This window comes from Dermacentor silvarum, chromosome 4 (genome assembly GCF_013339745.2).
Source record: "Dermacentor silvarum isolate Dsil-2018 chromosome 4, BIME_Dsil_1.4, whole genome shotgun sequence".
NCBI classification, from domain to species: Eukaryota; Metazoa; Arthropoda; class Arachnida; order Ixodida; family Ixodidae; genus Dermacentor; species Dermacentor silvarum.
The window spans coordinates 131,182,794-131,207,362 of record NC_051157.2 but is presented as its reverse complement, the minus strand read 5'-3'; the positions used below and the strand labels follow the sequence as shown (position 1 = coordinate 131,207,362).

The 24,569-nt window shown below is 43.8% G+C and overlaps 1 protein-coding gene across 11 annotated transcripts in view; it reads right to left on the bottom strand.

Annotated features, from left to right (window-relative positions):
- The window catches only part of LOC119450630 (transmembrane and coiled-coil domains protein 2), a 90,945-nt gene that overhangs the window by 41,447 nt on the left and 24,929 nt on the right, over nt 1–24,569 (bottom strand). For 2 of the 11 annotated variants that reach the window (XM_049666089.1, XM_049666090.1), the window contains exon 2: nt 16,779–16,962. The exons of 6 other annotated variants lie outside the window; for them this stretch is intronic. In XM_049666089.1, coding sequence (XP_049522046.1) covers nt 16,779–16,844 — 66 coding nt within the window. In that variant the 5' untranslated portion in view covers nt 16,845–16,962. Of the gene's footprint in view, nt 1–13,144; nt 13,235–14,960; nt 14,978–16,778; nt 16,963–24,569 lie in introns of those variants that run through there. 3 more of the 11 variants (XM_037714134.2, XM_049666093.1, XM_049666092.1) reach the window with 3 other exon arrangements.

Below are 24,569 nucleotides of genomic sequence, written 5' to 3'. Positions count from 1 at the left end.
TTCACGTGGTACTATTCTACTGAGACCTCATAAAATAAGCTTTTAGTCTAAATAAAATAGTAAAATGCTAATACAGCCACTGTTACATCTTTTTCAGGAAGTATGTGTAAAGTACCTGTTGTTGTTTTGCTTACAGCCCTGTTTTACAACTGACAGCTGTTCAAAACAAATCCAAACCAGGCTTAATGGTTTTAGTCAAGGCACAGCCCACAGAACAGAAAAAAAAAGAAAAAGTTCGCTTGACATGGCACAACTCATGCATGTTAGCACTGATGGACGTGACGCACCTGTGAGCGAAATGCCGTGCCTGAATGTTGGACAGGCTCATTAAGAAGACTAGAGCTATCTGAAGCATGAGGCACGTGCTCAGTGGTGCCCTGTAAACAGGACATAATTTTTGCGTGCTTAGGACTAGAAGGATATGGTAAATAGTAAATGCCCTCCCAAATGCACAAGGAGGAGAGGGGGGGGGGGGGTGTTAACCAGGATAACCCTGATGCTCAAATGCTGCTCAAAATGTTTAAGCTTGTTAAGGGGCACAAAGCATAAATATTAAACCAATCGATACTTGCTGAGGAGACATTGGTGAGCTAACTGGTTGGACGTTGTTGTAAATGCACACATGCCAGACCATCAAGTGCTCATGTTCGCCTTTTTTGGTGTTCATCCATGAGTCCGCAAGTATGCTCTGTTTACAACAATTGAGAATGCTGGGGAACAAGTTTATCATTTTTTTGGCAGAAGAAGCTTGATAAGTTTTTTTTTTTTTTTGGGTGCCTAAGAAATTGCATCTGTGACGTCAGGGTAATGCCATAAATGTCATGCTATGTTTTTTGGGGGGGGCTGATTTTCTACCCAGAGAAGCTTCTCGATAGATGCCATGTTACACGGTAGCTTACTTTTGAGAGCAACATAGTCCTCCTCAACAGATAAACAATGAACTAGCCCAAAATTCTATGACACTGATGGGGAGGTGGTGCTTCAACTTTATTGTGGCACTTCGACCCATGCCTGTTCTGGTTGGCCAAGTGTCCAATACTTGGTAGACTTACCCATTTGATTTTCTATAAGTGCATACTATCGATCCAGCTTAACTTCACACGTTCACTGCAGCAGCAATTTTTTTCACGTCCCAATTTTTGTGTCATGACCCATGGGTTAGTCACAGGTCTCAGGTGCATCGTCACCCGTCATTAAAGCTCAGACCACACGTACGCTTGCCGACGCATGCAAACTGGTGTCTATGTGTCCATGCACCAGCCGAGTCTCCCAAGGAATGGAGATAAGCTTCTACAAGGGATACACACCAGTGTGAACTTCCCTCCTGGCTGGATGCCTTGGCAGACATCACTTCATACTGAGCTATAGATAAGGCTCCAAAATGCGCAATCTGGATTTGGCTACTAACCGTTAGTCAAGCTAATGCAGGACAAAGCCGGTCTGCACCACACAGCACAGTCATACTGGAGCACACAAGCGCAAACGCGTACTCCAGCCTGGCCATGCAAGTAGCTAACTTCGCACTTAGCTGCGCAAGCTGAGAAGCATAGATGCTGTGGCCGCCGCGGGATGGTGCGTTGAGCTGCCTCACCGTACCTCGTCGTCCAGATGCCCGGACAACCGCGCGCTCTGATTGGTCTCAGTGGGTGATGTAGCTCCGGACACATGTACGTGCTTGCATGTGCTTCGACGCGCACGCGCTGTCACGCACTGTTCCTGGATAAGCGTAGGTATGTAGACGCGGGCTTCCATGCGCCAGCAGGCATACTTGTGGTCTGGAGTTAAGTCATACACTTTGCATCTTTCCCAAGCTCCAGAGAGATTGCAAGCATGGTGCCCACCGCGCTTGTAATCAGAAGGAACAAGAACTGTTTATTTATTCCATCGACTTTTTGCAAAGATATTGCTTCCGTGTTTGAGGAAACACCCAATTTTCATTCTCAAACCTGCACATGGGGAATAACTGTCACGACTCGCCAGTGAATGAGACTGCAGTGAATGCATTAGCGCTCTGATCTAGCATCTACTGAATACCCATGCTGTACAGACAAAGTTAATGTAAGAACATGCTGCCGGGCTATTTCATGCACTATGATAAATTACTAGAATTTAACACGAAACAGACGATTAAAAACTTAAAGGTCCCGTTTATGTGTCTTTAAGCTTTGTGGTAGTCTGCTTGGTACTAACATATATTATTATGTTAATTTATTTACCATAACAATATATGATTTCTGATGGCATACCACTTGTAATGAGGGGGGGGGGGGTGATGAATAGTCATCGAATCTGCCTGAGCTACTCAAGCTTTACTACATCTACTGCAGTCTAGCATTCTGCCTATCACAAAAGAAACCACTGCAGTGACTTCTCCTGCTGTGTGAATACGCAATTCTTTAAAAAGGAAGTCAAGAATGCGCATCAATACCTTTTGTTGTGTATTTCTCCAGGTTCCACATGAATTGAAAGTGAGAAGACACATTCAAGGGCTAATCTAAAAAAAAGCTGTCAGGGCTCAGTAAACTGCCAACAGCATCAAAGGGATGCTTAACAAAGAGCTGCCATGGACAAAATGTGGTCAATCACCCCTCCGAAATAATAAGCAAACAGTTCTCACTGAAGTCTCTGATAGAGTACAGTAAGTAAAAAATTAATGTCAGCAAATTTGACGGTGGCAACACCATTGTCAAATTTCCTCAATTTTCTTGTTCTTTCCTCCACAGAAACATACAGGTACCTTGACACAATCAAATTAAACAAACCGTCCAACCAAGTGATGTTGAATGAATGGAAGTCAAGTGTTACTGAAGGTTCCACACTTTCAACAGTGAAAGTACTCTACATCAGAGGTGGTCATGGTGCTAGAAGACATGGACAAGAACGAGAGAACCAACTATCTAACCTAACCAACTAGCCCAATAAGCAATACTTGTATTCTGCATGTTGAAGGCAATAAGTTCCAGTTTACAAATTGTCCATAGGTCACATATTTTCACAACATTATCACTACACCTTGCAACATGCAAATACACTGCTTTTGACTTCATCAGAGTGCATTCAAAGGCAAGGATGGATGCAGCATGTCTAATTGCAGAAAGAAAGTAAATAAATTGATTGGTTCCTTAATTAATTAATTCATTCATTAAATTTCATTGATTTATTTATTGATCAAGAGTGATAATGACTGGGCTAAATTGATGGATTAATGCATATATGGAGCAATGGATCCTCAAAGTGAGCCTTCAGTCATACGTCTATACACAGAGCAGCACAGTTAGAGATGGAAGTGAGGCTGCACCAGACCCTATTATTGAAAACTAAAGTTGTCTGTAGTGCCACCTTGCTTGCATTTAGCAATTCATAAAGTGAATGCAGAAAACGTCGTTACGGTCACCACAGCTGAAGGCCAATGACTTTGATGGCCACTTTGATTAGCTATGAGAAAGATGACTGGATAACTAAGAAAGAAACACACATTAATCTTTTTTTAAACTGCATGCTTAATTTATTTCTTCAGGACGAGGTTCAGTATTGGAGACAGACAAAGGAAACTTCGGTGAAAACAGGGCTGAACCCGAAAAGTTTCAACACCAACCTTCTCCCTACCTCGAGGCTGCCCGCTGCCTCAAAGCAAGTTTTCCTTCTTTTTGCCCACCCCTCAAGTAATATCCCTCTAGGACCCCTTGAGGTATGAATAAATAAATTAAAGGTTATTATTCAAGCTTACCAAATAAATTTGCCGCGATGCCAGAATGCTGGTAAGAGCAACGAGGGAATGCAAGCCCGCACACTCCTTGCAGCTATTGACACTAGAAAAAGCCTCACATTTTTGTCGCTCATTTTAGCAGCAGCCAGCTACGAGGTATTCCCAGCTGTTCCGTCAATCACTCCACAAAAGCCTCGCTGCGCGAGAACCTAGCAATTTTGATGCCTTTTTGCTAGCTTGTCATAACAGCACATTTTTGAAAGCAAGCTCGAAACATCTAGATAGCTTAGCAGTCCTCCAAGAACAGCATGCAGCAGCGATGCAAAGACCTTTAGCCTGACATTTTAATTAAAGCAAGTTTACGCTGCAATTGCTGCCCATTTATTGTCGTATTCTTGCATATACAATCCACCCCTGCTTTTCTATCTTTGCCAACTCACATTTACAATTACAAGCAAGCGAAATTGAAAAAAAAAAAATGCATTTGTAAACGCATATAAGTGTTCAAACCTTTACAAATACAACCCAGCACAGCTTTTAGCACATGAACAAAGCTCCAGAAATGATTGTTTTCTATGTATAGTAATCACCACTTTCAATGACTTTCTCTATCAAAAAGCAGTGCAGCTTCACGGCAACATTTGTGCACGCAAATCTTCCCTTCTTATCCAGCTTCACGGTGGAGCGCCCCCATATTGCTTTGAAGCTGCCACAAGAAAACTTACCCTGTAATTTCCTAACTCGCTACATTAATAAATTTATTTATTTTGCTGCTGCGGGCTATACACGCAATAATGTAGTATCTGTGAGTTAACAGACAAATACAAAAGCAAGCTGTGTTTGTGGTGTAATGAAGACTGGATGCTAGTAGTCTTCAAGTAAGCCATGCATAATAGATGGACATCCATTGCAGCTAACTTCAAACAAACTGCTAATATATTTCAGCAGTAACGGCCCCAAAGCTTCGATAATAATATCCACCGCAGAATTCGTCGTACTGAGCACTACCTGAAAAATTACATATCCATGAATTTTCCAAAAAAGCTGCAAGATAAGCTGCTTTCAGTGACTGAAGTTCATTTCAATAAAACTTCATACATCTGCACTAGTATACAGCTGACTGCTAATATTCTGGCAAGTAAACTACACCAATGCAAGAGCGAAGGGTGAGCGTTATATGTTCTACACTCGAACCTCGTTATAACAAAGTTGAAGGGGGAGCTGAAATTACTTTGTTATATCCATTACTTCGTTTGATCGATTGCAGCCATTTGTCACAATATAGGCCCAATGGTGCGCACAATTGTAAACATGGAAATAAGAAGACGGCTTTGCGGCCTGCGGAACCACTACACGGCCACGCATGCGATGAACTTTGAATAAAACAACAAAATCGCCGGTGTGTGCAACACACGACTTTTTAGCACCTGATGCGACAGCCTTTAGGTAGCTGTCTTCTGTTCCATCGTGATGGTCTTTCGCATCTGCTTTCCACTTGGCTCTTCGCGTTCGAGCAGCACGTGGCACACAACACAGCGCTCCGATGTGTGATAGAGGAAGCTGACAAACTTGGCTCGGCCGGCTCGTGACCTCCGAGACTGCACCGGTGGCAAAGCGATTTCGGAGGCCACGCCCAGCTGCCAGCCACAGGGAAAATGAGAAGGGAATGCATGGCCGCCACGCTTAGCTGCGCAGCATGGCGCGACTCGCGCACGCATGCGCATGACCCCTGAGATTGCGCTCGGGAGATCTCGCAGGCGACGTCCAGCTGCGCCGTGCAGGAGGAATGAATGTACTTCTGCATTAATGCAGAAGTGAATGCACGAATGCATGCTGCGTGTAGCCACACAGCGTAGCGCAGCCCATGCAGCCAGGCACACGCAAGAGACCTCCTGCTTGTGTGCAGGTGCGCAGCTAAGTGCGACGGTGAGAAAGACCAGCGTTGCTCGACGGCGTATTCGAAGCGGGAATTTTGAACTGCCACGACGAGCGAGTGCCAAAACCCGTGTAAAGCGATGTATTCGGCGCGCAACGGTTATGTATTCTTTGGTTTCAGAGACGAATCTGGTTCATTCTATCCATTCGCAGGACGATTTCACTTCCTTAAAACGAGGTGTTAAATACACGGAATCTCTATGGGGGTTTCAAAGGAAACTTCATTTACATTGTTACATCCATTATTTTGTTTTATACTGTTTTGTTATAACGAGGTTTGAGTATATTTATGCAGACCACTCTTAATGTATGACCACAGGCTTCAGTGAACATAAACTTGTTGGGATACACAAAGTCTAATTAAATTATCCATTATTCAGATTAAAAGGGATCTATGAACAGCATGAACTCCTTTTTAGAGTTTTAATGTTCTGTTATGTTTAATGTTCTGTTCAAATCATGAGGCCGGATGAATTAACTGATGTAAAATAAACAAAACTCCACTGTGTCATGGACCAATTAAATGAATGTTAAACTAAGGAACAGAAAAGAAGCAATATATTTTGGTGGAGAAAAGTCCAACGGCAGTGCTATTGCTTCTCACTTACAAAAACAGCCATTTATTGCACAAATGAGTTCAAATCATCTGCACGACAGTTGCATTTACCTCGACCACAGTCTTTCAACCATCCTGTTCACATTACATTTGTCCCGTTCACATTATAATTACCCCATCCAGATTTGGTTTGTCTATGATGGTAGATTAATGAATATGTTTTGCAAATGCACATGGCCACAGAGCACACAAATTACTTACAGAAAGCCGCAGTACACTGTCAAGCTCTCCAACTTTGACATGATGTGCTGCCAAGCGCTTTGTGCAGAGCAACATGAAACGAGCTAGCCACAAAACTAAGCTGCTTGTCACAGCTGTCGAACTCTCCAAGCTACCCTACAATCACAATTTCAACTCCTTGACTGCCACTCGTGAGATAACTCGGGCAGCCACCCTCACACAGCCCCTGCCACTACAGAGTATACTCCTTTTGTGTTTTCAGCGCACCTCCCTGCCTCTCCAGAAGCAACTCGTGCAAAGAATAACATTGCATAGCTCTTGTGCCATCCGTGGAAAGGCCATCTAAAACACACAAGAAGCTTGCAAGTTAAATTACTGACCGCAGGTGGAGCAAAGTTCGCAAAGCTCAGTTGCTCTTTCACGGCAGTGCAGCCATGATGAACTAGAATGGCAGGTCCGTCTGCACTTCGACAGGCCAAGAGATTTATGAATACTTGATGAATTTTGAATTCAAAGAAACCAACGATGGAGAACGAGTTTCTATGTAGCATGTTCGATGAGCCAACAAGAGAGAAAAAAATTTTTAAATGGCCAGCACTGAGTAACGGAAGGGCAGTCGTGACTATGACCAGAATGGCGTGTTCGTCCGTCCGTCCGGACCATGACAGACGAAGGAATTTATGAACTGTTTACAAATAACAAAGTAGGAGAAAACAGCAACAAAATAACTTCTACGCACGATGTCCACTGAATCAACAAGCAAAAAAATCCTGGCAGGGGCTGTGTAGAAGTTGGGCAAAAAACTTGGCGGTCAACAGGTTAAAGGGGTTCTAGGGCACTTGAAAAATAATAATACACGTGCCTATACATTGCTTCATACATGCCAGATAACGCTGTGGAAGCTACCCAAGTAATGTGGTGAAACTCCGCGAGTTTCACAGTGCATTTGTTTCTGATCTGCAACGCTTTCTGTGGAATAACTACTTCATGCACTACAACATGTGGATGTAAGCTTATGTCAAATCCCGTATCATTTGTGCACCTTCAAACTTTCAGTATGCGCCGTGCTATGTTTCGGTTGTGAGTGCAAGAGGTGTGTTGCGCCCGTTGATCACAAATGTGTCACTCCGCTCGTTCAGTGGTAAATAGGTTCAGGTCAGAACGCCTTCTATGTAATAAATAGTGATATTTTGTGATAAAAGTATGAGAAATAAAAGTACTTGATCTTATTAAAAATGATAGTCTTTCTTGGGCTACCTAAACGCGAAGAACTGTCTGTCTGTCTGTCTGTCACTCAATTCAACCGCCCGGCCAAAACCGATTAAACCGCCTGGCCAAAACCAACCAAGCTACTAGCCCTGGTGGCACAGGGTCATACACATCAACATTATACAGCGCAAAGGAAACCTCAGGCCTATTTGAGGCAAAATATATGTATATAACCGTTATCCGCAGCGTTCATTTAATTAAAAATACACATTGGACTAGTTTTTACGTTAGTAAATGAAAAATCAATGCGTTAAAAATGGTGTCGAAAAGACGCTACACATTAAAAACAAGCCAACTGAAGCCGCGGCTCTGTAGCCGGCTTTAAGTCAACAGTAATAAAAGGTCCCAACAGATGGCGCGAGAGCTTCATGCTGTCGGCCGCAGCAATGCAACCAGCGGGGCTGGGAGGGCGAGTGCAGGAGAGACTTCTTCAGAATAGCACAGGGTACGTACACATTTGTCCTTTCGTCTGCTGGTCCCTTTATTTGGGCATCGCTCAGACTTGAGCTTGTCTACAGTGCCTTGCACCAACGGCAATTGCGTCCCACGAGTTGATGCTTTCCGAACGCTAAGCCAAAGAGCAGTGCCTAGTTCTGAATCATGGTTGAACTATGCCAAGCTGCACTTACTGGGTGCTCATCTCTACATGATTGTCCCAGCTCTCCCGAGAAGGCCCATTGGTCATCACGAGAGTGCGAAGCACAGCTGTGAGGACACTTTTCCATTAGCGGCATGTCGTGGGGAGCCATCCTCTCACAGCGACGTGCTAGAGGTGCCCTTTTTGTACTTTCGCCCTCACAGTGAGAGCGTCTTTGCTTCCAGTGCCACCCCGGGAGTGGGTGTTTGTGCAGTAAAAGACAAAAGCCCTCATACAACATGGTGCCTATTTCAAATTGAAGCATAGAAATGGTATCGGTGCACCCACCACAAACATATTTGACGCCCTGTTGCTTTAACCCTGCAACATCTTTTGGACATCACAAATTTGTACAGTAACTAGGCAATGGTGCCATGAACGCCTGAGGCAGCAATTATTGCTGTTTATACTACTCAGCGACCACAATTTCTCAAAAGGCTGTCTGCCTTTTCCATCATAATTTAAAAATCCCAGCAACATTTTTTTTCTTACTCTTATGTTGGAGAAAACACAGCGGCTACTGGGCAGATGTCTTAAATGTCACAATTAAAGGGCAACTGCAAAGAAATTTCGCTACAGCTAAATAGGTAATAAATGAGTAGTAATATACTACTGAAGCAATCTTGGCAAAGTTGCAGGGAAGGTAAATGTCTCACCAGAAATCAACACCAGAAAAAAAGCACTACACCTCTGGTAGCATGGTACAAAAAGTTGTAAGTTGTTGTTTCTCACAACAACCTACAACTTTTACTCATTCATAGAGAGGCCCATATAAATTCATATTTATAAAGTATTTTTTAGTTTAAGAAACCCACTCATTCACACTGCAGGAAAGCATGCCAAAATTGTGCAAGGTCACTATGAAGGTCACTGCGAATCACACTGCACAGATTCTGATGAGTCAGACAGCATTGCTTTTTGTCTTCCTCTATTTATTTATTTATTATTATTTTTCATGCTAGGCACTAGTAGTTAGAGGAAAGGGGGCAGCGGTGAAAGCTGTTTCCTTACATTTAAGTTGTAGGTGTACAAAAATTTGCCATAGTATTTCTCAGTTTGTTTTGGGTAGTCATAACACCAGGTGATACGCTCTAAATCAGCATGGATTTTTAAAAAGGTCACTAAAGAGAAAACTAAAGAGAAGCTCTAAGCCACGTTACATTGGTGAAGTATTCTTTCCAAGCCTTCATTTTTTCCACTTTTTCAGAGCAAAATGTCATTACTAGTAAAGAAAATAAAAAAAAGTCCATGCTTTGCTTTCTTCAATTTCTTGCTCAAGCTTCAACACCCATAAATCTGTGTGACCTCATGAATTATGAAGTATAATTGTATTGCGCCTTTTTAGCAGAAAAGGATCTCCAAACTTTCTTGGCTGCATTGATTGCTTTCATGCTCGCATTGCATTCCCATGTATCCTCCTTTTCAATACAAAATTAACTTATTAGGATGAGATTGTTGTCAAATTCCCAATGTCATGCCAAGCTGGTGTAGAAACTTCAGGCTACTGTTGCCACTAGTCTTTTGTTCTTGCATTTTGTTCTTACCAAGCCTGCTCCTCAAGGTAAACTCTGAGTGCCTATCTTGCTAATGGGAAAGTGCAATTTACTGTTACAGTTTAACTTTATTATTCCTTTTTTTTTTTTCAAAGGCCCCTCACCATGTTTGGGCATTGTAAGCTGACAAGTGAAGTGCGTAGGTCACGCGGTGGCAATTGTGTCGGCAAAGTATGAAATGGCTGCACCACTGCAAGGCAACAAAACCGCTGAAATTTGAAACGGAAGCCCTTGTGCCCTTCTTCTCAAGGGAGCCCTACTTCCAGGCGGAGAGTCACGGTCACACGCACAAATGTTTCTACGTAAAACACACTGCCAGTAATGTCATTGATTGTGATACCATGACCTCAGTAAAATGTCCAATACACAGTGCAATACCTGCCACTGGGAGTGCGCCACATAGCAGGAAGAGGAAGAGAAAAAAGAAGAAGAAAAAATTGGGTACCGGTCGGGGACAGTGGCCTTGGTAAACTCGGCAGTAATGCAGTTCCACTCAACGTGAAAGCTGGGGAAGTGCTAAGCAGTGATTCACCGGTGTTTCCCTTGTGTTTATCTTGTTTTATCTTGTGTTTAGCAATCCATCATCCGTTTTGACACCTGTGCTAAGGCACAACTAGTGGAAAACCACCATGCACATGCAGCCAAATCAACACGCACATGGAGCTAAAGCCTTTGCTGATGATAGTTAGAAGCGACTTTAACAAATTTATGTTATTAATTCGATTAATTCATGAGTATTCGTATCTTTTAAAATTATTCTGAATCATGTTAGTTTATTTTGAACCGGTTTTGATCAATTCTGCATTTGTTTTGACCCTGTTTTGAGAACTTGTTTTTGCACATGACCCCGACTACATGAGATCACATTACAAGATTTTCACGAGTTTCTGCTAATTAATGTGCTTAATGCTTGATTATTCCTATCTTTTAAATTATTCTGAATCATTTTAGTTTATTTTGAACCGGTTTTGATCAATAACAATTCTGCCCTTGTTCTGACCCTGTTTTTCCGTGCAACCACGACATGACACGCCGACAGCCCGGGCCCCTAAAATGCTTCGCACTTAAAAGGAGGCGGGGCTAGTGACGTAAATCTGACGCAGTCTTTCAGCCGTTCTAAGAAAGAAGCCAGGGAAGAAAAGGAGCTTGCTGACGCTGGTCGGGGAAGAAGGAGAGAGTGTCTACAGCATAGACTGCTTATAGCAAAAGTCACCAGATTCGCAAATATCCACACGATAGGCGGTAGACTGCACTTTATCCAGAACATTTTTCAATGGCTGCAACACATGCAAAACATGTAGAGCAAGCAGCCACGCGTCTCCGAGAATTGAAGCATGCGACCTGGATGCTTGCATCCATTTAAATTTACGAACTTAAAAGGTTAATGTCCGATAACCCGCGATCTTCACATGAAGTATTTCAGACCTGCTTGTTTATTTGAAGTTTTCCACAGCACCACCACCAACTCCATTGAACTGATGTAGAATGGCAATTGAAATTTCGAATACTGTACAGTGTCTAGTTCAATTGCTCAGACTGATCTGTGGTGTCAAAATCATGGAGACCATGAACCAAATTGCCACCATTCGAGTGTTGCCTGTGCTATCTGTGCCCTCACTTTTGTTGTCGGAGTGGTTTCTGCACTTCCCAAGTGCCATATAACGACTGCGACGCGTTTTATTGACTCGGCAACAAATTACAACTTTGGCTGGCTACTCCCGACAAGGTGCGCTGTAGCTGGCGGCAGTGCTGAACAACATGCTGTTGCAGGAAGCTCGCCCTTGATACGTCGGCACTCATAGACGACTGGGCATGCGATCACGCGCACAGCCTGAACTGACAGCAGCACGTGTGAAGCAGAGTTTGGTTTTTAGTGCGATTAGCCGCGGCAACTACTGCGAATGCCTACCAAGTTTGTACGTGCGAGTACTGGAAGGAACGGCGAAAACTCGCATGGGGGCATAAAGCCTGAAAAGCTCCTAGTTAAATTTGAGGAACGCACCTTAATCTGACAGCATCCAAGGTCGCATGCCCAATATCTCCACTTTACAACAACGTGCATCTCGACGGGTGCACGCAAACTGAAGAGCCAAAGCCGCCAAAGAGCGACAATGCGCAGGCACGTGTTTACTGCGGAGAGCGACGCTGATAAGCAGCCGAGCAAAGGCTTCTCTGTCGCCTAGGCAACCCCCGCGCGCACGCATCACACTGCAACTGCTTAATTTTTTTCGTCCCTTGTTCACCTTCTCCTCCGCATCACCCTCGTCATTCTCCCCTCCCATCAGCCGGTGCACCTCGTTGAGAAGGGCCCTCGCTGCCGCACTTGTGCACGAGATTTTTCCGCGGAAGTTGCATTATACTTGGTATTTCGTAATGCACGACTGCACTATAAACAGTATGCGTATACATGGTATTCTATGGGAGGATGAATGGGAGTCCAAAAGGTCGCATTAAAGACGATTCTGCAGTATAAGCGGTTATGTTATAAGTCGTCTAAGCTGTACATTGGCAGTGAAGCTTGCATACTGGCAGATGAGCAACGCGACATTTCAACTTCTCCTATATCCTTTAATATTGAACATATTTGAAAAATTCTTGTGGTAAGACAATCCCTAGATGGCGCCTTACAACTTCCAGTGTATAACCAAAATTTGCAATAGGGCCTGGCCTGGTGAGGGGCTTTTTTTAACAGTGGCCTACTACTGAAGGGCCTACAACACATTTCGTACATAGAAAGGTTTGAAGGTTGTGAAACGCAAGAACAAGTTGCACATTTAAGGCGGTGCATACAATAGCCTGCATAAAAAGATCTGCAGGAACTATCCAATGCTATAATAGTTGGTCAAGATGGCCTCGAAGGCTACAAAACTATGCTGAATACAGAACGCTACTCTCAACACTTGCCTTTTTTTTTTTTTTGTCTCCCCATCCTACACTATGCTAAAAAAGTCAAAGTTAACCACAGGTCAAGAAAATAAAACTAAGGCACTAAGTTCAAGACTGCCATCCCTATAAAGCCAGAGTATTGGAAACACCCTCTTTCATGCACTAATTCCGTTTGTACTGCAGCTGTGCAGGGAAAATGCATCAAACAAAAGTCATGAACGGCCAGAAATGATGTGCTCGCTCTAGAAGCAAAAAAGAAAAGAAAGTAGCATGCCCCGAGCGCCTGCTGCTGCTACGTGTTCACAAGTACTGAAAAAAAAAAAAAGAATGTTGCTCGCTACCCATTCACACGCACAGCCTACCATCTGTCCAATGCCAAGAACGACTCGGCCGGCTTCAGCCTCAGCTTGCCCTCAACGCTCTCGACGGAGGTGGCGAGAGTGGCCCACTCGCTAGAAGAGAAACAAGGCGCGCCAGACAACAATTTGGGGTGATGCACGCTGGCACCAAAAACGAAAGCGTCGGACGTTACCACCTCCTTAAGACATGGACAGAATGAAATAATGCAACAGCCTGAGTGCTTAGCTAACAAGACTTGGCTGCGTAACAACAATGCACAGTGCAAATACAGATCCAAGCCCATGCTTCCTTCACTGATTTAATGTTTGCACTTATCGTGCTAAACCAAACTGACACTAGCTAAGCTAAACTGATCTAAAACATGCACATACTGAGTTTAAATTGACTGATCTAGAGCTTGCACTTAATGTGCTAAATTAGATAACTCCCAATGCTGCGCTATACTAAAATAATCTAACCTTGTCCCTTGATGCATTAAACTAAATTGATTCAAAACCTGGCCTTACTCTAGCTATACTAAACCCTGCACTAATATACTGCATGACGAAATGGACTTGGCTGCCTGTTAGTTAAGCACTTGCGCTGTCTCACGGTCTGTCTCTGTCCTTGTCTTTGTCTGTGCTGTTCCCCCACTTCTGCAACAGCGCAACATGACAGCTATTCAAAGGTTGCACCACATGGCCACCCTTCCACAAGGTGCCTGGTCATTGCCCTTTTGTTTAACAGGTGAGTCTAATGACATCGACAATCAAAAGGCTACTAATTATGCATTCTGCATTAACACATTACTGGAATTCTGCACAGAGAACATTCTGCTCTGACAAGTGAGGCACAAAAACAGCAAAAATAAACACGCAAAGGCTTTAAGGACTGCGAACAGTCAATAAGTTATGGCGCTGCGAACACCTGAAGTGTTATTAAGGAGTACTGAAATTAAACTTTCAGCTTTTTATCCTTTTGCTTTAAATGAAAGTCCTCAACCTCGAAACGCAAGAAAAATTGCTGGCAAGCCTTCAGAATGCATTAAATAATTAAATGTAATGACTTCACTGCAACCAGTTGTAGTGTTTCTCAGGTGTACATGTCGCAACATCATGACACAAGTGACGGTCTTGTGTGAGCAGACCGTCGACACGTTTTGGCACTTGTTCCGGCTCATTGAATTATCTGGTATGCTGCAACACCAGGAAGCGCAACGAGTAGCAGCATACCAGACGACCTAGTGAGTGTCAAAATGTCACGACGTTCTGCTCCCACAGGACCACGTTGTGTGTAATGACGTCACGACACATATGCAGACTTGCCAACCTTAGAATTAAATAAACGCTACAGTGGAAGCAAGAAATACTAAAATTCTTTGAAAAATACTACAAACTATTTGATTATTTATTATTTTTACTGTTTATTACAGATTTGCAGATCTGTAGCAATGCTGTGAACATGCATGCTGCTCTATATAGTCGCAAGAACAATGATCTACATCCCAGACAAACAGAAATGCATATAACGTATATTACTGCATTATGCACATAATGGGTTTTGGAGATTCGGTAGCCGTTATACATTGGTTTCAGTTGATTTCGCTGCCTGCGTTGGTTCGCTCGTATAATCAATGGGTTTAAAAAAGTTATACCATAAAAATTACTCAGCGATGCATCTGTCATCTTGAAGTTATTGTCTTTGAAGTTATTTTTGCCTTAAACTAAGCATAAATTAAAAATCATAACAAATGTGTCAATATGACAATCATAAACCAGCTTTAAAAATTGGACATCTTACGATAAAATCGTAAATGTTGGCAGGTATGCATACACTTACCGAGAAGCTAAACCGGAACTGCTTGTAGTAAAACTATTATAGTAAATTATTTCGGGCGCTCCCAGGCCTTCCAGTATTTTTTCTAGGGCTTCGAGATTGAGGACTTTCATTTAAAGCAAAAAATAAAAGTGGAAAATGTCATGTCAGTAGTACCCTAACACTTAAAAAGCATTTTAAAGGGACAGTGTGTTAAGCTACAAAATTAGCCATAAAATGAGTCCATGTCAAGAATCTGTAAAGAATGAGAATAGCTGATAAACGTTACAATGGCAGCTAAGAGTTGTAATGACAGCAGTACAGTGGACTTCGATACAATGAAGAGCTCACACTACCCTTCATTCATGTACCATAGACTCCTTGGACTAAACGTGAAATCCAGCCATCTTTACATCAATATCGACTTTGTGCACTGCTTAAATAATACACCAAGTTCTTAGGCAAAATATGTTACACGAGAAAAACTATTCTCTCATTTCTTTTTCTTGCATTGCATATTTTCATAAACTTTTTTTTGCTTTCATTGTAGTTTTTACTTGTTGCTGTAGAAGCCAGTTCAATCAGCTCACTTCATGTATCCAGACTACGAGACCAATATCATCGGAGAGGGAGAGCTTTCTTGGAATGCTGCCTAATTATCACTAAGAACATGAAAAGAGGCATGCCAGAGTGGTAGCTATCAGCACCAGTGGCTTGCGCCTTCTTTATGATACAGCTCGTTTCCATAGTTATACAGCCACCACCACAAATAGCTTTTACCAGCAGCAAATAGGACTATTTCAATGTTGATCTGGTGTCTGCTTCTTGGCATTTCTCACTCAAGCTTCCATAAGTATTTTCTGATGAAAGTCGGCGACTTCTTCAACAGAACACTCACTTCATTTATACCGTATAGTATCATATATAACCTATACGCCATATATCAACGTAACAAATTTTCATGGCGTTGTTGTGCTTCTTCTGCCTAAGATTGAATAAGCAATTTATTTTTTCAAGCCCAATAAAATGCCACTCATGCTGATTAAACGAAAAAATCTAAGGTTTCACCATGTTCGCTAATTAAGAGAGTGCACCGTCGGCAGCAGAACTTTACAGCAAGCACACAAAGAGGCCCCAAGGAGTGCATCAAGTTTTACCGGGGCTTCACACTAACAAGCAAAAGGCCCAATTCAACAAACAAGCACAATTAATGCTTTGGTACTTTTGCTGGCATTGTTGCGAAGAAAAATCTTGTCACACATGCATGTATGTGAGTTGTTTGAGTCGAGAGCATAAATCTGCCTGCAAAGGATTGCTGGGTTACATCCCAAATAAACTGCAGGATAATGAGAGGTGCCTTAGTAGAAGGCCTCGGGTTAACTTTGATCAACTCTTATGATACACACCGAGATGTGAGTGCACAGGTGTTTCGTGTATTTTGCTCCCATTAGAATGCAGATGCTGCAGCCAGAGTTTGAAATTCTCGACATCATGCTTAGTTGCACACGACTGCAGCCACTGTCTCTGCCCAGAAAACGAGCAAATAGACCCTTTTCATAACTGTAAAGCTAGCTTTCCTGTGAGGCAGTCAGCCCAGCTAACGGCGACGTAGTTATTTTTGCAAACAGCGTGTACAAGCTCAGTTTGCTCGTATTATGAAATGGAAAATTTAAATGTGGCTCTCGCAATGCAATCACGTGCAAAAGACAAGCCCTACCACATGGAGTTTTGTATTCACTTGAACGATGACCAATGCAGTCATTAGTTGAGCAAACGTGCAGTACAGAAAAGCGCACTTGCAAATAGCAAGAATGTTATACTGGGAGAAGGTCTACTACGCACCAGCATTGTGTTGTCGGCCCCCATGTCGTCATCAAGGGAGCCCGCAGAGGAGCCCCGTGCACGCATTGGTGGCGGGCCGTGCTGCAGGGGCTGACAGGGGCCCGGGGCTGTCGGCTGACGGCACCAGCACCCGGTGGCCCGGCTGTGGGCTCTTCTTTCGCTTCATGCCGGGCGCCTCAGGGGCCTGCACAATAAGGCAGAGGAGGGAGGAATATGAAGTGTGAATCACGTGACCCCTCGCTTTGACTCAGAGGGTTATTCTAGCTTTCTTTCAAGCAGAATGGATCACTGTCAGTGGCCAAATCAGAGGCAATTGGAAATTTCTAGCAGGCTTTTGTCCTGCAGTGGACATAAAATAGAAAGATTATGATGAAACAAAGGCCACTCCACAGTAAAGGCCTCTCCCAGACCACTTATCAGGCTCTATATTGTGCCAACTTTGCCCACTCCATCCAACACACCGGTGTCAGCAAGCTGGTGCTCTGCAATTTGTGATGCACAGTTACACATAACCAATGGATGCCAAGTGAAAACTTTCAAATAATGCTTCTATTAGGTGCAACCAAGAGCTAACAGGTGCCCCATATTAAGCAGTCCTGCAGTGCATGGTTACGCTATGGGCCAAGCAACCTTGGCTTTATGGTGCGTAAGTCTTCTGTGATGTCGTCGGCCACCCTCCTCCTTGGTTGGCTACATTTCCCCTTTCCTTCATTCATCAACGCTTCCCTTCTGGTATAGCTATCGCCTGTTCTCACTCTCTCATTATGTGCCCAACCGTATCAGTCTTCCCAAATACAATATCAATACACTTGTCCCAACTGCAACGCACCAGGCCCCGCCTTACCACACCACATGGGCATGCCAGCAAACGAACTCAATGCGACACAACCCACACCCAAATGCAAAACAGTGGGAAGCTTTGCCGTCCAGTGTCAGCTCCCAGGACCAGCTCAATCTGGTCAAGAGAGCGTGCCAGGCAACTACGACTCATAGTGTCCTGGACTGAGGGCTACACCGACTGAGGCCTCTCAGCAGGGAGCACCCCTATTCCTTACATTATTGAAGTTTCTCCCTTTCTCCCATCTAGAGCCTTTGTAGAAATAACTTCGACTACTCCTTGGATGTATTCATTATTGTTCACTGACACTTAATATATCCATCTTGGCACCTTACTTCAGCCACTTGAGTCATTTGGATGTCAGACTTCATCAAAAGCCATGATTTCTAACAATACTGCACTGGCCACACAGCTGACTCACAAACTTGTTCCTTAACTTCACTGGCATTATCTTCCGACACAGAACAAAACAGACATCAAACACTATCAAACCACTCAGGTGGCCAACTACCTTATACAAGTGATCAGCACAATGTTTACTAAAATAGCTACCCAGGCTTGGCCAGGTTTATTTATTTATTATTTATGCAATAATGCACAACCTTAACAAATGTCTGAACAGGTGACATAATAAGTACAAGACACACAATCAAGACAGAAATCACTTGCAGAAAACAAAAAGACATCTGAGAACATGAAAAATAACAAGGTGATATTAGTAAATGTTAATATGTTTTCAATGTCAAGGGAGAGAAGAAAAAGAGTTCTGAGGGAATGTACTGCACTCGACCATCCCAGTAAAGAATGCTGTCAACGATTGTTACAGTTCGTGGAAGTTAAGGTGTGAGCTTTCAATATGAGCTGATTAGCTAGATTTACTGCGGTTGAATTTGTTGCAGTATTCAAACCTAGTACTGTATGGATATATTTTTGTGTTTTTAAATGTACTTGCATTGCGTGTGCCAATGCTTACCCAATGTACTCCAGAAGACCTGAAACTAGCCTTTGGCTGAGTCGTTTGTGCAAACATTCTGATTATATTGCATGATATAAAATTGAAATTAGAAACAGGAGTGCTTACCCAAGCTTTTACATGTGCAAACAGGTATGATGATGTTACAGGCCTTTTTGTGGCGGGATGTCTTTGCAGTGTTTATGACAATGCGGTTGTCACCTCAAAATCCTAGCTTATGAAACTAAATGTGATAAGAGAATAAATGTTGTATTGTTGAGCAGAAAAAAAAAAGGACAAGAAGAAACGAAGTTGACAGAACAGATGATCAACAAACAACATGCTGTACCAACTGGCCCAACAGTCAACTATTATGGAAGAATTAACTTTACAGTCACACTATTTCTCCTGCCTCTTAAGGGTTCAAATACTGCTAGTTCCAATATGACCAACAATGAGGCATGTCATATATATTGGTCATGCATAAATACAGTAGTCAACTGTATTCTCTCCATTCAGAGTATGTTCTCTGATACACCATGGAAAGAATGCCAAAGACGACAAAATGACCAGGAACAGACGTAAGGCACTGACATACAGGGTGTGTTATCCATTTCTTGTCAATTTCTCTGTCGATTTCACCATTTATCATCACCTGCTCATCCAACACTTAATTTTATAACAGGTTCACTGACTTTAAACAATACTTTCCCGGGGTACAACAAAAACATTGCCAGCTTTGTGCGTGCGAGAGGCAGCATCGTCGCACCAGAGGTGACGATAATACTTTCGGGGGGAACGCGAAGCTGCCCTTTTACTCTGACAAGAGAAGCGTATCCCGTCAATCTAATCAGTGCTTCCGCCAACGTGTCATTCACACAGTGCTCACTGAAGTAAACAAACAAACAAAAAAATTTTGCACTCAAGGACTCGAATGACGTGAGTGGACTGCACTAGCTACACTATCAGTTCAGTGCATATGTACCTCCGCTGTTGATGGGAAAGAGCTCACCAACAAAACAGCATTCGTGATAGGTTACAAAGGCAACAAAGAAATATGACTTTCATTCTTTACATACCGTTTGCCAGTTGTTCACCTATACTCATATACTTCATTGGCTGTCATTTAAATAATTTTTCCCACATTTGCCCCTATTACTCCAACCCAAAAGACATGAATGAATAGCCAAACACTGGGGTTGAACGAGTAAAAATGTATATGTGCATTGTAAAAAAGATGACTTGGGTTCCTCATAGTTCCGAACAAAAATATGCAACCTAAGCTTTTTCTGCAATATGACTAATCTAGACTCGGAGGTCTCACAGTTCTGAGAACAACATAAAGCAAGTCTTTTCTAAGAGCACAATAAAGCTGTACAAATGATGAAACTTTTAGTATACCAGCACACATTCAAGGACGATACCGCAGACATGATTGTTATGATGATCGTTACGCATATCCTCATAAAAACATGAAAAACATCTGTTTTCCCCACACGTAGAAATGATAAAGCAAAGTGAAACAGCGGGCAGAGCTTTTCTTAAATTGCTTCGTGAAAAACCTCAAGTACGGAGCATGAAGACACTGAAAACTTATTTTTTATTACAATAAACATGGCCTAACATTACAAAAGGTCATTAACATTAAAGGTGCATTAACAGAGCTTCAATATAAATGGAAGACAAAGAAAGACATTTCCACAAAAGAAACCAATGTGCATACATTCTAAAAAGGAAAACAAAAAAGACTCCATCATTTATCTGGACTTGATATGCCTGTGGACTACGTTAAATGTTCAATGTAAGTACCAATTGCTAATCTGTTTTGCAGCTAGCTTGATGGAAACCTCATTAAAATGATGCATTTCCTTTCTACTGCATGGGCTCACAGCTGCTGCTACAGCTACTTGATGAAATAAATTACAGTTCTGAGAAGTTCCATGCATCACACTTTTATGTAAAATACTGCACATAGGCTTAGTTGACTTTCATTTACAATATGTTGGTATACTGACAAAATGAATTGTGCATTCACGATAAACATTCCTCTTGCCACAGTTAGTGGCATTCCGAAATTCAAGAGCAAGAACAGAACTACAGGCTCATTATTGCCACTAAAGCTGAACAGGGAATGGGATAAAACTAAGCGCATATATTAATGAATAAGTTGACGAGCAAATAGATGTAGCCAGGACAGGCGCGGATCCAGGGGGGATGTCCGGATGTCCTGACCCCCCCCCCCCCCTCAGATTTCTGCATCGCCCCCTCACTGACAGGGGGATGGCCGTGTCGCAAAAAAAATGACCACCAGCATTCTTCAAAAGTATTTTTCGCGAGTACCAGTGGTGTCAGCTATGTAAAAGTAAAGCTAGCTGGCTCAAAAGCTTAGTTGTATTCCGTAGGAATGTGGTGACGGGAAGTTGCCGTAGTTATTTTTTCTCATGAACACCTTGGACCTCCTGGCGCCTGCCGTGCCTTACTCGTCCCGTCGGTGGCGTCGAATGAACAATGGGACGTCCCTTTTGCCAAGCACGCCAAGGTCCGCTCGAGTGCCTTCGCGCCTGATTAACTTAGTTTCCCCTTGGGGTGTCAACGGTTGCCTCATTGGCTGTCATCGGTTCCGCGACCAACCCGCCTAATGAAAGAGATCTCTCGCTGAAGTGTTCATATATAAATAATAACTAACAGCTAAACTAAGAACTACGCATATGCAACTTTTCTTTAACTGTAGCACTCATTGTGATCACAGTTACACGTTGACAATATCCAGTACGAGCACAGTGCAGTTCGTACGCTACAAGTTTTTCATTGTAACTTCGCAGTTATATTGTCCTACATTAAGCATAGGAGGCTCAAGCCCGCTGGATCCGTTTATCTGAGTGGGCGTTCTCGCGGAGCGGGGCGAAGCCTAGAGCCGCGGCTGCAAAGTGGGGGAGGGTGACGTCAGCGGCCAACGCCAGTGCGCGGGCCAAGGATGGCGTCGCGTGGTTAGAGAAACGGGAGCAGATGCGCGCCTTGTGTAAAAGGATGACGTCGCGTGGGAAACAATACATGAAGACGCTGGCTCGCGCTCTCGGCTACTGCACCACATCGTTATTCTTGTAGGTGGCGTCGTGAGTCTTCAGACGCGGTGATTCGCATATCGTAAACAACCAGCGTAGTGGTTGCTGCGTTGGAGCGGAGCGTTACGCCCGTATTCAAGAACGTTCCTCTAGTCAACACACCACCACAACTCAAGAGAGAAGATGGCACCGCCATCCCTCCACAGAAGTGGTCACTGAGCTTCATGATCATTCACGGGAATTCTTGAGACTGGTCGCGTCTTTATCAGTAGAGAAGCGGCGCTGTGCTCAACAAGGTAGAGTGGAGTAAGAGCTTCGAGTCGAGGGCTGTTTGAGAATACGGAAGTTAGTCCTCCAAAGCAAACGAAGGTGTCTCAGCCGAACACAAAGAATCTCCTTAAGGAAATCAAGGTGTCCCAACAGAACTCCAAAGACGGACCCGCGCTTACGCATTTATAACGAACCTGCAAAAGATCATCCCAAATTTTATTGCGATAGCAATTATATGGACACTTCTACCGGATTTCTGCCGTCGCCGTCGCCGTGAGGTTCCCTATAGATAAAATCTTCGCCGCGCGCCGTATGCCCGAGCGGAAGCGTGCGGGGGGACGCGCGCTATCACGGAGAGCGAACGCACTCAATCACCCACGCGCAAGCAAGGAAGCGGGAAGCCAGCGCCGGAGGGAGCGCGGGGGGGGGGGGGGGGGGGGGGGGGGGGGGGGGGGGGCACTTCTACGCTGCCAACAACCGCGCTCGTCGCTCGTCCGCACCGTCTCTTATCTCCACACGGCTCTGACCTTTATGCGCCGTGCATTCGCCGCTCAGTTTCCGTTGAAGCGATAGACCGCAGGTAACTTCGCCCGCTGCGGCGTATATACGCTCACTGCCAGCGTTTTCACAGTCGTTGTCTGCAGTCGTTCAGTGTGATCTATTCCTGTTTGTTTGTGCGCGCTCACAACCACGCTTGTTCATTCAGTTAGTAATAGTCGGGCCACATTTTCCAACGCACGCTACACATGCAATGCTGCCCGGATCGGCAGTGCAGCACTACAGGTGTGTCCCTTCGCACGCGCTGCCCACGGGAAGCGCTTCTCATCACACCACGGTTTCACACGCGCCTTCTCGTGGTCATCGAGTCTCTCTTCATGTCGGTCTACTTACGCCGCAGCACACCTGTTTACTTAATCAGCTCATGTTTACTACAATTCATATTGCTACCAAAGCCACTCACCTTACTTCATATGACATTGCTGTGTTGCTATCGCATTCATTGCTTCGCCCTTAGGGCGAAACTGTGACATTTTTTTTATTTTAAGAAACAATACAGGCTAGATATAGCGAGTGTTCAAAATTAGGCTTTATGGCTTTCTTAAAATTATGCACTGGGAAGCACATGCAGACCACCTGCGCAAATCAGGTATGTGGCCAGGCGGACACAAAGTGAGATGATAATTATCGCTGTCAGCAGCCTAATTAACCAAAATTGAATAATTAACTTTTTATTTGACTGCAGTAAGTGTGTATGTTGTATTCAAAAGTTAGAGGCAGTCGTGTTTCTACACAGTTTCACTTGAAAGAATTCTTCTAGCGTGTCTTGTTCCGAGATATCCAACTCCAAATTTTAATTGTCATTCGCATGATTACGCATGCAAGAGAGTGAGGATCGTCGCAATAAGCTCCTCCCTGATGTGACACGGCTGTTGCGTGCGGCGTTTAGTCTGACAACGGGGCGGAGGCATTGGCAAAGATAATAACTGTCCACCTTGCCCTCACGGCTGGCGAAATGAAAAAAAAAAATCTAAGAACCCGTAACCGCTGTCGTAACACGCGACCGCGCAGCCGTTAAGATGGCGGCAGCTGCCATGCCGAGATAATGGTGCGAGCGGAGAAGCCGGAGGGCAGTACGCGTGCGTAATGGTGACTAGACGACCGGGCATGGTCCTTGTCTGGCCTACGCAAATAAAGAGACTGGTGATTTCCAAGTATTGTAGTTTTATTGAAATCAAGAGCAACAACTGCACCATCAACAGCAGAAACCTTTTTAGCTATGCGAACGAAGATATTTCATACTGCCGCTTTAAGTTTGGGTGTCATGACAAATCTCATGACATCATTCCACCCATCAAGATGTCAATGCCCTAAAAATGTCCAAATGCCTCCCTTCCACAGCAACGCAAGGCATAAACGCTCTCGCGTCGACTCGATAACTCTGCGCAGTACATTGAAATTTGGAGTCGGACATCTCGGAGCACGCGGACACGCTAGAATAATTCTTCCGACTGATACTGTTTAGAAACACTACTGTCTCTAAGTTTTCAATACAAACATACCCACTTACTGCAGTCACCAAAAATAATTGTTCAATTTTAGTTAATTGGGCTTCTCACCAGCGATAATTATCATCTCACTTTGTGCCCCCTTAGACACATACTTATTTGCGCAGGTGGTCTTCGCATGCCTCCCAGTGCCTAACTTTAAGAAAACCGTAAAGCTTAGTTTTTGAACACCTTGTATTATCAGGCGCAGCCGCCAAGCACATGGCTGTATTGGGTAACGCCCTTTCCTTAAGCTCGGAGAAACCGATACCTGGCTTCGCTACAGGTCTTTTTCCTCTTTCTGGGGTTTTACGTGCCCAAAACAATTCTGATTATGAGGCACGCCGTATTGGAAGGCTCCGATTAATTTGACCACCTGGGGTTCTTTAAACCTGCACTACAACGCAAGAACACGGGCGTTTTTGCATTTCGCCTCCCTCGAAATGCGGCCGCCGCGGCCGGGATTTGATCCCGCGATCGCTTGCTCAACCCTGAGCTGACTGAGCCACACGGAGGGCTACAGGTGTTGCTCTAGCCGTTATAAAACGCGGGTTTATCGTGAGCAAAAAACGGTAAATTTCGCTAAATAAGAAGGCTACTATCATCATCATCATCATCATCATC